This window comes from Erpetoichthys calabaricus, chromosome 14 (genome assembly GCF_900747795.2).
Source record: "Erpetoichthys calabaricus chromosome 14, fErpCal1.3, whole genome shotgun sequence".
Classification (NCBI taxonomy): Eukaryota; Metazoa; Chordata; class Cladistia; order Polypteriformes; family Polypteridae; genus Erpetoichthys; species Erpetoichthys calabaricus.
The window spans coordinates 11111168-11124182 of record NC_041407.2 but is presented as its reverse complement, the minus strand read 5'-3'; the positions used below and the strand labels follow the sequence as shown (position 1 = coordinate 11124182).

The window sequence follows — 13015 nt, the reverse complement described above, 5'->3', positions numbered from 1 at the left end:
TTAAGTAAATGGTGAGTTGGGAGGCTGCAACACGCTCAAGAACTTTTAACAGAAAAGGTAAGTAGAACATAGGCTGGAAATTGATAAGATTGTCAGCATGAAGACCAGACTTTTTTAACACTGAGGTTAGAGAAGAGATTTTAAAAGTGAGCGGCACAGAGCCAGTGTCAGGGGATGAGTTTATTATTGTTGTAACAGTCGGGATTATGGCATGAAGGCAGGATTTAAGTAGTGTGCTGGGGATGGGGTCCAGTACACAAGTAGTCGGCCTCATCTTACAAAGCAGGTTATTAACAAACGCAGATGTGACTGGTGAGAACTTAGAGAAGGAAAGCAGGGAAAGATATAGACAGACGATGTATTTATGTTAGTTGAATTATTTAGATCTTTAATTTTGTTACAGAAAAAGTGAAGAATGTTAAGGACTGGATGTTGTCCTGGGGCAGCTTTTGATTTTGTGATCAGTGTTATTCATAAGATGCTTGCGCTGACAGTCGCATGAAACAGTCACGTGTCTCTCGGTCTCCTCTTCTGCCCGCTCTTGTTGTCCTTTTTGTTGTTGGTGTTTCTTTTTTGCCTCACCCACATAACCAATCATCTATGGGGGAGGAGTGAAAGCTTTAGACTCGTTAAAAATTTCAGTCTACAGCTTTCAACAGATCTCAGCGTTTTAGGGCCCCCTGATACCGATAACATCGATATCTCGGTGATGGGTGTCTGTCTGTGTGTCACAGTTTCTTGAGGACGGTCTAGAGCAGGGGTGGGCAAAGTGGTTCCTGGAGGGCCACAGTGGCTGCAGGTTTTTGTTCCAACCCAATGGCCTAATATAAAGCACTTATTGCTCAAGTAACACTTCTGCTTTGTTTTAGTTGTCTCGCTCATTAAGATATTGAACCCTTATTGCTTATTTTATTCTTAAAGAGCTGTATTCTCATTTTTTTAATGGCTCCTTATTAGCAATAAGATGCAAATGACAAAGGAAAGCAGCATTTCTTCATTTAGCTTGTTTCCATTTACACCTCTGTGTGTATTTATCGTGCACTATATGGTTTAATTAAAAAGTGAAGGACTGAAAATTACTCCTCCATTTTAGGCTTCAAATCATTTGGATGATATCCTTAGAAAGGGGAAGAAAATCTAGGATATGAGAATGAGCTGACATAGCAGAGTTAAAGCACTAGCATGCCATGAAATTAAATTATTGGCAAGGATTGGTCTCTAATTAATTAAGCAACCGGGTTGGAACAAAAACCTGCAGCCACTGCGGCCCTACAGGACTGACTTTGCCCACCCCTGGTCTAGACCTAAAACGGCTGGACGGAAAAATATCAAACTTGAAATTTAAGCCTGTTATGAGATGACGACGTGCCAATTCGTTTTTGAGACAAATTGTGTGAGAGAAAGATGCACTCTAGAACTCCCAAATGAATCTTTGATAATATCTAGAAAATTATGGCAAATACTGTAATTCTGCAGTTAATTATGAATTCTTCTCGTCAATTGCTATCATAAAGACCTATTTTGTGGTCAGAAAAATCAGCATCAGAATGGTAAATAATTACTGAAATTTTATAGAATATTTCGGGTAACTTGGTCCGTAGGGCGCAAAGCCTACTGACGCACGCATCTGAATTTTTTTTCTCCCCTGGTCCATCGGACAAACCATTTTTATGTTAAAATTCCACGTGGGGCTTCGTAACATGGGCTTCATGAAATGGGATATTACACACCTTTAATTGTCTGGCTGTCAAAGTTCTGTTTCCAAGTGATAAGATAATCAACACCACTTGAGGCCAACCATTGAAACTGAATGCTTTACGGTGACAGATTACTGGTACAATTCAGGCAGAATGTACCTAGTAATTGATGTTAAGTGATGTTAATTGCCCTTGTAAGTGTTTGTTAGTACAAAAAAACATCAATTTTTTAAAAACTGAAGATCCGGCACTCCATGACATAGGGACACCAGGGACGGAAGGTTTATTGTTAGGACGTGGAGTCATCTTTGAGAGGAAACCAAAAAAAAAAGCAGGGCCACCCCATACCCCCAGAGCAGCAGGTTACTCTTAGGCTGGTCAACGTACAATCTGAAGAAGGAGAACAAACCTGATGAGGCTTGAGGTTTATTAAATATTGTACATTTCCTTCAGGGAAGAGGAAACTGTTAAAAACCCTAGCAGCAAAGAAAGGGCAAAGCACAGGCGAAAAGGGAATAACCTCAAAAAGACAACCCAAGGCTAACAAAAATCAGTCTGTAATACAAAATCAGAAACCGTAAAGACAGAGGCAAGAAAGCCAAACACCAGAAGAATCCAACAACAGAACTCCCAGATACTGAACTCCAGCAACTCTCCAAGAACCCCTGAGGGACTCGTTGATGGAAGCTGAAGTTCCAGACATGGCAAAAGGCTCTGAGGCCTCCAAAATACGGAAAAAAAAGGGAAGAGACTCACCCCAAACCATCTAGTCGCCCATCTGCTACCTACAGGCTTTGGTGTAAGCATGCCTAGAATGAGGAGCTGGTATTAAAAGTTGCAAAAAAAAAAACAAGGAAAGTCCCAGAAAAATACCACAAGGGAAAGGATGACTGTGAACCTCTGGCTTCTGAACAAAAAGGAAATGAAGAATCCTTAATTAAAAAAATATATATATATTTAGCAACAAAATAGAAACACATCAAATACTGTTTCTTAATTCACTGCATGTGCTGTGCTGCATCTGAGGCATCTTTAGGATTGCAAACATCAACTCTGTCATCATAAGTGGCAAAGAGGGCACCCCCCCCCCCACCCCTTCCCCATCCTTACTTGTCCTTTTTTTTTTTTTTTTTTTTAAACTTGTGACCTTTTAGTTAACGTGACGTATTTGCAATCAAAACATAAATTGCTTTACAGACAGGTGATAAATGTATTCTTCTTGCCTTAATAGCACAAATTCTACAGAAATTTGTGAATTTTTGTATAATGCCAACTCTGTTTGGCTGCAAATCCAGTTTTTCATGTGAATCATTTTGCTCATCGCTGGTCAAGTGTTTTTCTCCCGTTGTTTTATGCGGTGTTGAGGTGGCTAATATTCCTTTTGTTCAAAACTTAGAGATCAAATCTAAGTGCAACATGGCTGACACGCTCCTCCTTATTCTTTTTAGATGTAAAGGATGCCGTTGAATTGATGCCTAGCCTAGCCAAACAGAAGATTCGGCTGACAACTAAAAGCAGGGACGGCTGCATCCGCTGTGCTGCCGTAGGCAATGGCGGAATCCTCAATGGCTCTCGGAAGGGACAGGAAATCGACTCTCACGATTACGTCTTCCGGTAGGTTACTACAGCTGTGAGTGTGGACAGTAGGGAAAAGCTGACGGACTTCATTTCGCCCAAACTTTATTAAGTCTTACTCTAAATAATCTAATTTTTTTTTTTTTCTTGTAATGGTCTCCAAGACTGAGAACTCGGTGTGATAAGCAGAAAACCAGCAAAATCACCATACGTGTTGCCCAATGCAATGCTAATTCATAGTCACATGTCGAACGCCGTGCTTTAAACCCAACACTTTCCATTTGCAGGGTGAATGGCGCGGTAATCAAAGGCTTTGAACGAGATGTGGGCTCCAAAACCTCATTTTACGTCCATACGGCAAACACAATGACGACTTCGCTCTACATCTATAAGAAGAACGGCTTCACCAAAGTGCCAGTTGATGAGGTAATTAAAACTGGAGGAGACCGAGCCCTTGGGGGGGCTGTTTTGTAAAGAAACCAAAGGTATGTTTTGCTCAATTCCTTTTTCAGGTTGTGGAGTTTGATCGTTTTAGACCAAGTTGAAGACGGTTATTGTTGGTTTTAGGGTAGATGTACCCGACTCGTTTCTTTAGAACATTTCAGATAACCACCTGTGATTTGACCCAACAATGCTCAAAAATCTGAGCCACCTCACTTGGTCCAAAGTAACATCAAGTCGAGATTTGAAGGTCCATACGGTCTACCACTCTTATTCCATGTGTCTCCTTCCTAATGGTTCTGTGACACTTACCCCTCAACTGTGTCCCCGTCTCCTTGATGAACTTGTGGAAGTAAAAAAACCCCCCGAGGAAGACAGGACAAGTTCAATCAATTCGATTTTTATTCAGTCACAGATGAGAACATGGATTCTACGTTGCAAGGCAGATGAGCAAAGTTACATTTTTTTTTCTATTGGCTTTTTATAATTTCTTCTTCCTCCCCCTTCCCCTTATTATTCAAAAATAAACACAATATCGTTAAGCATTTTGTTTTAGTACGCTAATGGGCCATCTGTTCTTATTGTTTTTCACTAATCAGATAGACCCTGAAGAAGGAAATGTTAGCTCTCTTGTGTCAAATAGACGCTGTGATATGAAGAGACACAAGACATGGCAAAGGTTTGAGGCAGCCACCCGTATAATTCTGTATCCTGGCTGCAAAAAGTAAATGTTTGAAGTTGAGTCAAGTTTACAAGACAGAGTCCAAAACAGAACTGAATTCCAGGGGAAAGGAGTGAGGCTTTATAGGAAGTCTGGGGGAAGTGATGTCGTCCTCGTGGCCGGGACTGGAAGTGATGTCATCCTTGGGGCCGGGACTGGAAGTGATGTCATCCTCGGGTTGAGGCAGGGGCTCCTGGTGGGATTTCCCGGGAAAGGTCTGCAGGGAACTCAGAAAGAGCATTAGTGCACCCCGCCACCCCCTGGGCAGATGTACTACCATTCTTCTCCAAGCCCTTCAGCTGCCTCCTATCCACACGTGTGTGACAACGTGTTCCTAAGAAATTGGAAATTGTCTTTGGTCAGCTTACTGCACCCTGTCTTATGACAGACGCCTGTATGAATAACTAGCCGTTATAGCAAAACGGCTTAGTCAGCTATTAACACTAAGTAGCTTGCAAGCAGTTAATTTGTCTTTCACAAACTTATTTTGAAGTCACCATCTCAATCCCCTGGATAATTTTAAACCCTTTGATCTTCATCTCCATTTGCCTCAAGTCGCAATTTTGCGTTTCGGTTGCAGTTTAGCAGAAGGTCCACCTCAAGTGACAGCGATCAGACGTTGGAAATTTCAAGAATTTAGCCTGAAAGAAATGACACCCGTCGAGTTATTGAGCTTCTCAGGCCATCTTAGTATAAGTTAGACGTCACCTTCCTCCTTCATTGACTTCTTGGTTTCCTCCACACAGGACACAAAGTATATTCTGCTCCCGGAAGGCGGCCGAGATTACGAGTGGATGAAAGCCCTGTACCGAAATACGACCGTGGAAAAAGGATTGTTCAAAAGGAAATGGTAATGAATCTGCTAAACATGATTTAAAAAAATAAAATAAAATAAAATAGAAGTTTGCCATTCTTCTAGTTTAAACCATGTTACGTTGGCCCAGAAGTTTGGTCACTTCTATTGCATTGTGATTTCATAAAGTTAAAATGTAGTCAAATAAATTTCTGTCCATGCATCATGAATGGAGGGCTTCAGGACACAATCAAACCCTGTCCCGATTGACCAGAATCGTTCATGAAGGATGACCAATTGTTACATCTAACAACCTAAAGAGAAATACGAGGTCTGTCCGGAAAAATACCCAGTCACGTAATATGAAAAACAGAAACATTTATTGAAGAAGATACAGGACAATGACGCCTCAGTCCCCATCAAGGTAGGCACCTTGGGATCCCACACAGCATCTCTTCCACTGTTCAGAACACTCCTTTGTTGGAATCGCCATTAGCTGCCTCCTCGTGTTTTCCTGGATCTCATCGACAGTCTGAAATCCCTCCCCTTTCAAAAAGTGATTTCAGTTTTGGGAAAAGCCAGAAGTCACAGGACGCCAAATCTGGGCTGTAGGGGGGCGCCATCTTTGAAGCATTTGTGCCACGCTTTCATTTATTCAAGTGGTAGGTGAAGGGAGTAGAGGGAAGAGTGAGACCATACTGTGCAGCATAAAGGTTCAAGTGGTAGGTAGGCATGAGGACTGTGAGCGGAAGAAGAAATGTTGAGTTTGACATACAGAAAGGCAGGACACATTTGTGACGATGCACTCGTTGCATCGTCCCCAAAAGCCTTCGGAATCATCCGAATCATTTCCGCTGACAAATGTTCAGACTTAACACTAAATCGGGTGCAGGTTCGTTGCTCTACTCGCTCAGTTATTTTGAATGCGACAGCCACACGGTACACGTGCTCACTCGACGGCGTCTAGCGCCCCCCACTGACTAGTCCAGTGAAGTCATCATTGTTCACGCATGCTCATTCCAGTCCACTCTCCTTGGCCACCAGGTTACATCGATGCCGGGCAAACCGTTCTCGTTGTACTGTATTAACAATGGCTGGACTTTTTCCGGACAGACCTCGTATATTGCCTTGCAAGGTTCTTCCCCCTTGTGTCCCTACGACTGGATTAAGCAGGTTTTGAAAATGGGTGGGGCTGTTTGGAACAAAATCAAGCAGCGTGTCATCAGGAGGGACAGTGACAAAGCTCAGGCATGTAGTTCAGAAAGTATTGAGACCCCTTTACTTTCTCTGCACTTTATTGTGTGGTAGATTTCATCTGAAATGGGTGCACGTACCATTTTGGCCCATCAGTCGACACTCAATAACCCAAAGTGAAATTGTGACCAGAAGGGTTTGCAAAATTTATTACAAATCAAAAACTGAAATCTCTCATTCCTGAAACTATTCAGATCTACAATTCAGTATTTTGTAGAAGCCCCCTTGATGGCAATCCCAGCCATGAGGCTTCTTGCATGTGTCCCTACACACCTGCATTTTAGGCAGTTTTGGGACCCTCTCAGGCTTCATTACATTGGATGGGAAGAGTCTATAAGCGCCATCTTCAGGTCTCTCCACACACATTCAATGAGGTTGAAGTCTGGGCCACTCAAGAATAGTCTGGCTTGTCCTGAAGCCACTCCAGCATTGTCTTGGCTGTGTGCTTTGGGTCATTGTCATGCTAAAAGGTGAACCGTCTCCCCAGTCTGAAGTGGCGTGCGCTCAGCAGCAGGTTTTTTTCAAAGACTTCTCTGCATTTGGTTGCATTCATCCTTCTCTCCGTTGTGACAAGTCATCCTATCCCTGTACCTCCCATCGTAATGATGCTGCCACCACCATGCTTCACTGTAGGGATGGTATTAGGCAGGTGGTGAGCAGTGCTGGGTCTTCACCAGACATTGAGCTTGGAGTCCAACCTTTTGTCTCATCAGACCAGAGTTCTCAGAGTCCTTTAGATTGTCATAAGCCTTTTACTCAAGAATGGCTCTCATCTAGCTGCTCTACCATAACCACTCGATTGATGGGGATTGTGGTCCTACTGACAGGTTCTCACATCTGAGTCCATGACTGCTAGAGCTCTGTTAGAGGGACCATTGGGTTCTTGGTCACCTCCCTGGCCAAGGCCGTTCATGACTGGTTACTCAGTCTGGCCCGATGGCCAACTCTGGGTGGTTCGAAACCTCTTCCATTTCACAATTACTGAGGCCACTGTACCCCTGGGAACACTGGAAGCTTTAGAGTTGGTTTTATCCCCCTGCCCTGATCTGTGTCTCACCACAATTTGAGGTCTACACAGAGTTCCTTGCACTTCATGACTTGGTTTTTGTGCTGACATGCAGTGTGAGTTGTGGACCTTCTACACAAAGACATGCCTCTGCCTTTCTAAATGATGTCCAATCACTTCAGTTTGCCACAGTTGGACTCCAGTCAAGTTCTAGAAACATCTCAAGGAGAATTAAAGCAAACAGGAGGCACCTTAGCACAATCTGGAGGGAGGTCTGAATACTTCTAGGAATATATGAGAGAGTTCAGTTTTTCAATGTTAATAAATTTGTAAACCCTTTCTGAAAACGTGTCTTCACTTTGTCATTATTGAGTGTAAATTGAGGGGCCAAAATGGCAAGCGTATCTACAACACAATTAAGTGTGCAGAAACTGAAGGGTTCTGAAGACATTCTGGGTCGGCTCTAAATTCTGATTATTTGAAAGCGATGGCACCATGGCTGCAGTCTGGAGTCTGGGCTACGATGACTGGTTGTGTATTCCAAGTGAACTCCACCAGTGCAATTCTTTACAAACAATGTCAGGAATATCCACCAAACCAGGCAGTAAGGTGCATTTGCTTTTACTTCAGGCCTGTCAAATACTTTGGTGAGAACTTCACAATGGACAAGTACTTAGTCATTCATCCTGATTTCAGCAGATATATAAAGAACAGGTAAGCCTACTCTACTCCATCTTTGTCCTACTCCTGTTGCTCTTGTGCTCTTTGACTCAATACGTCATGGGTGTGTGGCTTTTGATCAGAAGACATTCTTCACTGCAAACTTCATTATAATGTGAACATAACATGGTGTCAAATTTGATTTTTTTTTCCACAGATATTTGAAGTCTAAGGCCCTTACTAGAAGAGAGTGGGACCTTTACCGGCCAAGCACTGGTGCATTCAGCTTGATGTTAGCACTCCATTTGTGTGATGTGGTAAGTTCAGAATGTAACTTATTGGCGATGCTCCTGTGTCATGTCCTCCATCCGGCTGAGTCGTAAGTAGAGCAAGTTGTCAGGTTCACACATGGCCTCCATAATTTGGCTTATTGCTGTTGTCAATGATTTCATGCAAACATCCATCCACCCATTTCACAAATTTGCTATATCCTGAGTAGAGTTGTGGGGAAGCTGGAGCCCATCCCAGCAGACACAAGTTACAAGGCAGGAACAATCACCAGGGTAAGGTACCAGTCCTTCATATTTCGAACACACATACACACATCAGGGGCCAATGCAGCCAACCTGTGGGAGGTGAAACCTCTGTGGACACAAGGAGAACACACAGACTCCAGGCAGGGAGGACCCAGGATGCCAACATCGGCCTCCATCTCACAAGGCAGCAGTGCTACCACTACACTACCCTGCCATCCTTCATGCTAGCAATTAATTATAATTAGCAAGGAAAATTTTTATTTTTTTCATTTACTGGTTACTACAAAGATGACATTTACCTGTATAACACATTTTCACAAAAAAACATGGCACTATACAAGATGTTAAAGAGGAAATTATATCTGAGTAACAAGAAAAATAATACATTCGAAATAAATAAGTATATGAATGATTAAACAAATGAAATGCTAAAAGTAATAGCCTTTACAGCCTCCTTCATTAAAGTATAAGTGTCTGTGTGTCTATATTTCTGTGTGTTTATCTGCTTACTAAGTCTCTGCCAACAGATGGCACATCACAAACATTTGTAGTAATGAAATGCATTGGATGTGTCATTCCAACAGATGGTGCATCACAAACATTTGTAGTAATGAAATGCATTGCATGTGTCATTCCAACAGATGGCACATCACAAACATTTGTAATAATGAAATGCATTGGATATGTCATTCCAACAGATGGTGCATCACAAATATTTGTAGTAATGAAATGCATTGGATGTGTCATTCCAACAGATGGTGCATCACAAATATTTGTATTAATGAAATGCATTGCATGTGTCATTCCAACAGATGGCACATCACAAACATTTGTAGTAATGAAATGCATTGCATTTGACAAACCAATAGATAGGACATCACAAACATTTGTACTAATAAGATGTAATAAAATGCATCTGCCACTCTAGCAGATATACAGGGCCGCATGCATCAGTTTCAATATCCTTGTCAACACCTGATGACAATATCACATTGTCATCATTATCACTTCATTCATCTAATGGTTCAGTTCAATTTGTTCTAAAACTGGCTTTGCAGCTTTTTGTTTGCACACCATTGTGTTTTGGTTAAAGGCTCCGCCCCACTCATGAATATTGATAAGTTACCATAGAGTGGCAAAGCACCTAGACACATTCACGGTTTTCTTGCAGCATGATGTTATTTTCTCCACTAGATAAACATGGTACAGTGATCCCTCCTTGATCGCGGGGGTTGCGTTCCAGAACCTCCTGCGAAAGGTGAAAATCCGCAAAGTAAAAACCATACGTTTATATGGTTATTTTTATATTGTCATGCTTGGGTCACAGATTTGCACAGAAACACAGGAGGTTGTAGAGAGACAGGAACGTTATTCAAACACTGCAAACAAATATTTGTCTCTTTTTCAAAGGTTTAAACTGTGCTCCATGACAAGACAGAGATGACAGTTCCGTCTCACAATTAAAAGAATGCAAACATATCTTCCTCTTCAAAGGAGTGCGCGTCAGGAGCAGAGAATGTCAGAGAGAGAGAGAAAAGCAAACAATCAGAAATCAATAGGGCTGTTTGGCTTTTAAGTATGCGAAGCACCACACGGGAAGCATATCACCCAGCAAGGAAGGGAGCAGTGTGAAGGTAGTCTTTAAGCATTTTTTAGAGGAGTGTCCGTATCCTCTAGGGGTGCGAACAGCCCCCCTGCTCACAATATATTTTAAGCCCTTATAAACTCTCCCACACTCTTATAAACATTTCCCGCACCGTTATACAGCATAAACCTATTCTAATATATATTCTCATATATTCTCAACATATTGTCTTAGATATTAGGTAAGATTTGTTGAAATTATGTATGTAAACACACTGTTTATATACTACACACAAACATACCTATCGTATATCATTGAGTTTTATTTAATACGTAATTCGTGCTGTGATTGGGTAGCTTCTCAGCCATCAGCCAATAGCGTCCCTTGTATGAAATCAACTGGGCAAACCAACTGAGGAAGCATGTACCAGAAATTAAAAGACCCATTGTCCGCAGAAATATCGAAAAATCCGCGATATATATTTAGATATGCTTACATATAAAATCCGCGATAGAATGAAGCCGCGAAAGTCGAAGCACGATATAGCGAGGGATTGCTGTACATCCAATCATACCAGCTTAACTTGAAAGCTACTCGGGTGTAGCCATTATTATATAAAATTCCAAGCTTGAAAGTGTCTTAGATTAACACCAAGGAACTTAAGGCCAAAAGACCACCCAGCCCATATGGGGGTATTCTACCTAACGTAAATGGTTCCTTACTGCTGGTATGCTTCACCCTAGAAGATTCGATGAAGTGGAGCTCCTTGACAGTTGGCAGCGTGCATATTCTTTCTGATGTCACTGGTGACCGCAGAGCACTTTGGTACAGATGGTGGTGGCAGAAAACATCACCTCAGAAAGGAAAGCAGCGAATAAGAGAGGTCAATGACAATTGCAAATTTATAAAGTATATGGTTTTGTGAGACATTTGTTAAAATTGGCACTGAAAAGCAGATATGGAAAAGCCAAATTAAAAAAAAAAAAAAGTTTTTTAGTAGTTTGAAGGGAGTAGCCTGGTGTATCAGACCTGATGGACTGAGTGGTCTCCTCTCGTTTATCAAGAACTTATGTTCTTTTGGTAAGGCACTCCAGGATTTTTGGTGCCTAACAGCAGAAGGCCACCTCACCATTTTGTTTTCTCTTCCCCTTGACAGGTGAATGCCTATGGGTACATTACAGAGAACTATAAGAAATATTCCGACCATTATTACGATACGACATACAAAGAGACCATCTTCTATATCAATCATGACTTTGAACTGGAGATGAAAATGTGGAGGATGTTTCATGACGCAAAACTTTTTAACCTCAACCATAAGAGCTGAAAACCGTCAAGAGTGTAAATCGTAGGGCCAGGCCCGGTCTTAGGTATTATGGGGCCCTAGGCGAAAGGGGGGTCCAGGGGCCCCCTGAGGGGGGCAGAGCCCCCCTGGAAGCTCTGTGAAATGCATGAAAATTAGACCAAGGAGTCGATCCGGGGCCCCCCAGATGCCGGAGCCCTAGGCGGTCGCCTACTTCGCCTATGCCTAAGGCCGGGCCTGATTGGGACAAATAATGCTGTAGTATATTTAAGTATATATGACAATTGCTCACTCGGACAATTTGTTTTGGGGGCCCCCAAGAAGGCGGGGGCCCTAAGCTATAGCTTGTGTAGCTTATACGTAAATCCTGCACTGCGTAGGGCAGCTGAGCAGACGGGACACCACAGACGGCCAAAAAGAAGGCGAAAGCAAAAGGAAGACTCGCTGATACCTGCTCTCTGGGAGCATCTGCTTCAGAGGTTTCCAGCACTTCAGTATTCTAGGAGCTCCATCTGCCATTGTATTCATCACGCATCTTTACTTCAGGAAGCTATAAATGTGCTGCTACTCACACGTGAGCCGACTCCTTTAGATCCAAGTATTACAAAGGAAATCTTATTTGCATCTATTGTCCTTTTGAGCAAATGAAAACCTAATTCAGGGCATTAACTCTTTCCGTTGGTTCTGGCGTCCTCTTCAGGAATCTCCTACAGAATCCCCTCGCTCCAGTTCTAAATATAAAGTGGCGTAACTCTAAAAAAAATGATCTTTTTTCCACTTGGCAATAACATTCTGGCATTCCCAAGGTGTCCTCAACTTTGCAAATCTTCTTGCAGTTGTTTTGGTGCCCCCAGCCTTTTGACACGTAATCTCGATGGCTCCTCAATCACTATGTACGTTTCCCCAGTTGCTTCTTTTGGCTTTGTAACGTCTCCTGTGTGGAATCGTCACAAACACATTCTCATTGGGAACCGTTGGCACCTTTCATCTGGAATTTCCAACATCCACTTATTTGGATCTATGGCTCCTCCATCTCGAAACATTTTTGACATTGTAGAGTCCGCCGTGTGGCACGGTCAACCAATTCTCATTTGATTCTGTGGCCCACCCATCCAGAGGTTCCAACAAACATTCCTTTGGTTCTCTGTTGCATCCTAATTGATCTTTCCGTGGATACCCATTTGCTTCTGTAACAAGTCTAAAGAGCAATTCTTGTCTGATGTGTGGGAAAGGGCCTGGTTCTAAGGTTCAAATTAGAATCTCAACTTCTACTTTCAGAGCTTTTCTGACCCTTCGCACCCCAACCCAAAATCAAACCCTAACCCTAAGGCAACTCTCCATTTTGCACAGGTCCCGTATACAGCAGATCCAAAGGTTAATGAAGCCATTGTCAGATATCATGAGCATATGCTGAGGGTCCGTAACATCTCGGTATTATTAGCTC

At 42.4% G+C, this 13015-nt stretch overlaps 1 protein-coding gene across 1 annotated transcript in view; it reads left to right on the top strand.

Moving 5' to 3' along the window:
• LOC114664599 (alpha-N-acetylgalactosaminide alpha-2,6-sialyltransferase 1-like) overlaps positions 1-11617 on the top strand; it is a 35138-nt gene extending 23521 nt beyond the window's left edge. Inside the window, exons 4-9 of the mRNA XM_028818781.2 lie at positions 3146-3311; positions 3560-3698; positions 5181-5284; positions 8118-8201; positions 8365-8464; positions 11425-11617. Of these exons, the coding sequence (XP_028674614.2) occupies positions 3146-3311; positions 3560-3698; positions 5181-5284; positions 8118-8201; positions 8365-8464; positions 11425-11595 (764 nt within the window). The 3' untranslated portion in view covers positions 11596-11617. The remainder of the gene's footprint in view (positions 1-3145; positions 3312-3559; positions 3699-5180; positions 5285-8117; positions 8202-8364; positions 8465-11424) is intronic.
• The last annotated feature ends 1398 nt before the right edge of the window (positions 11618-13015 follow it).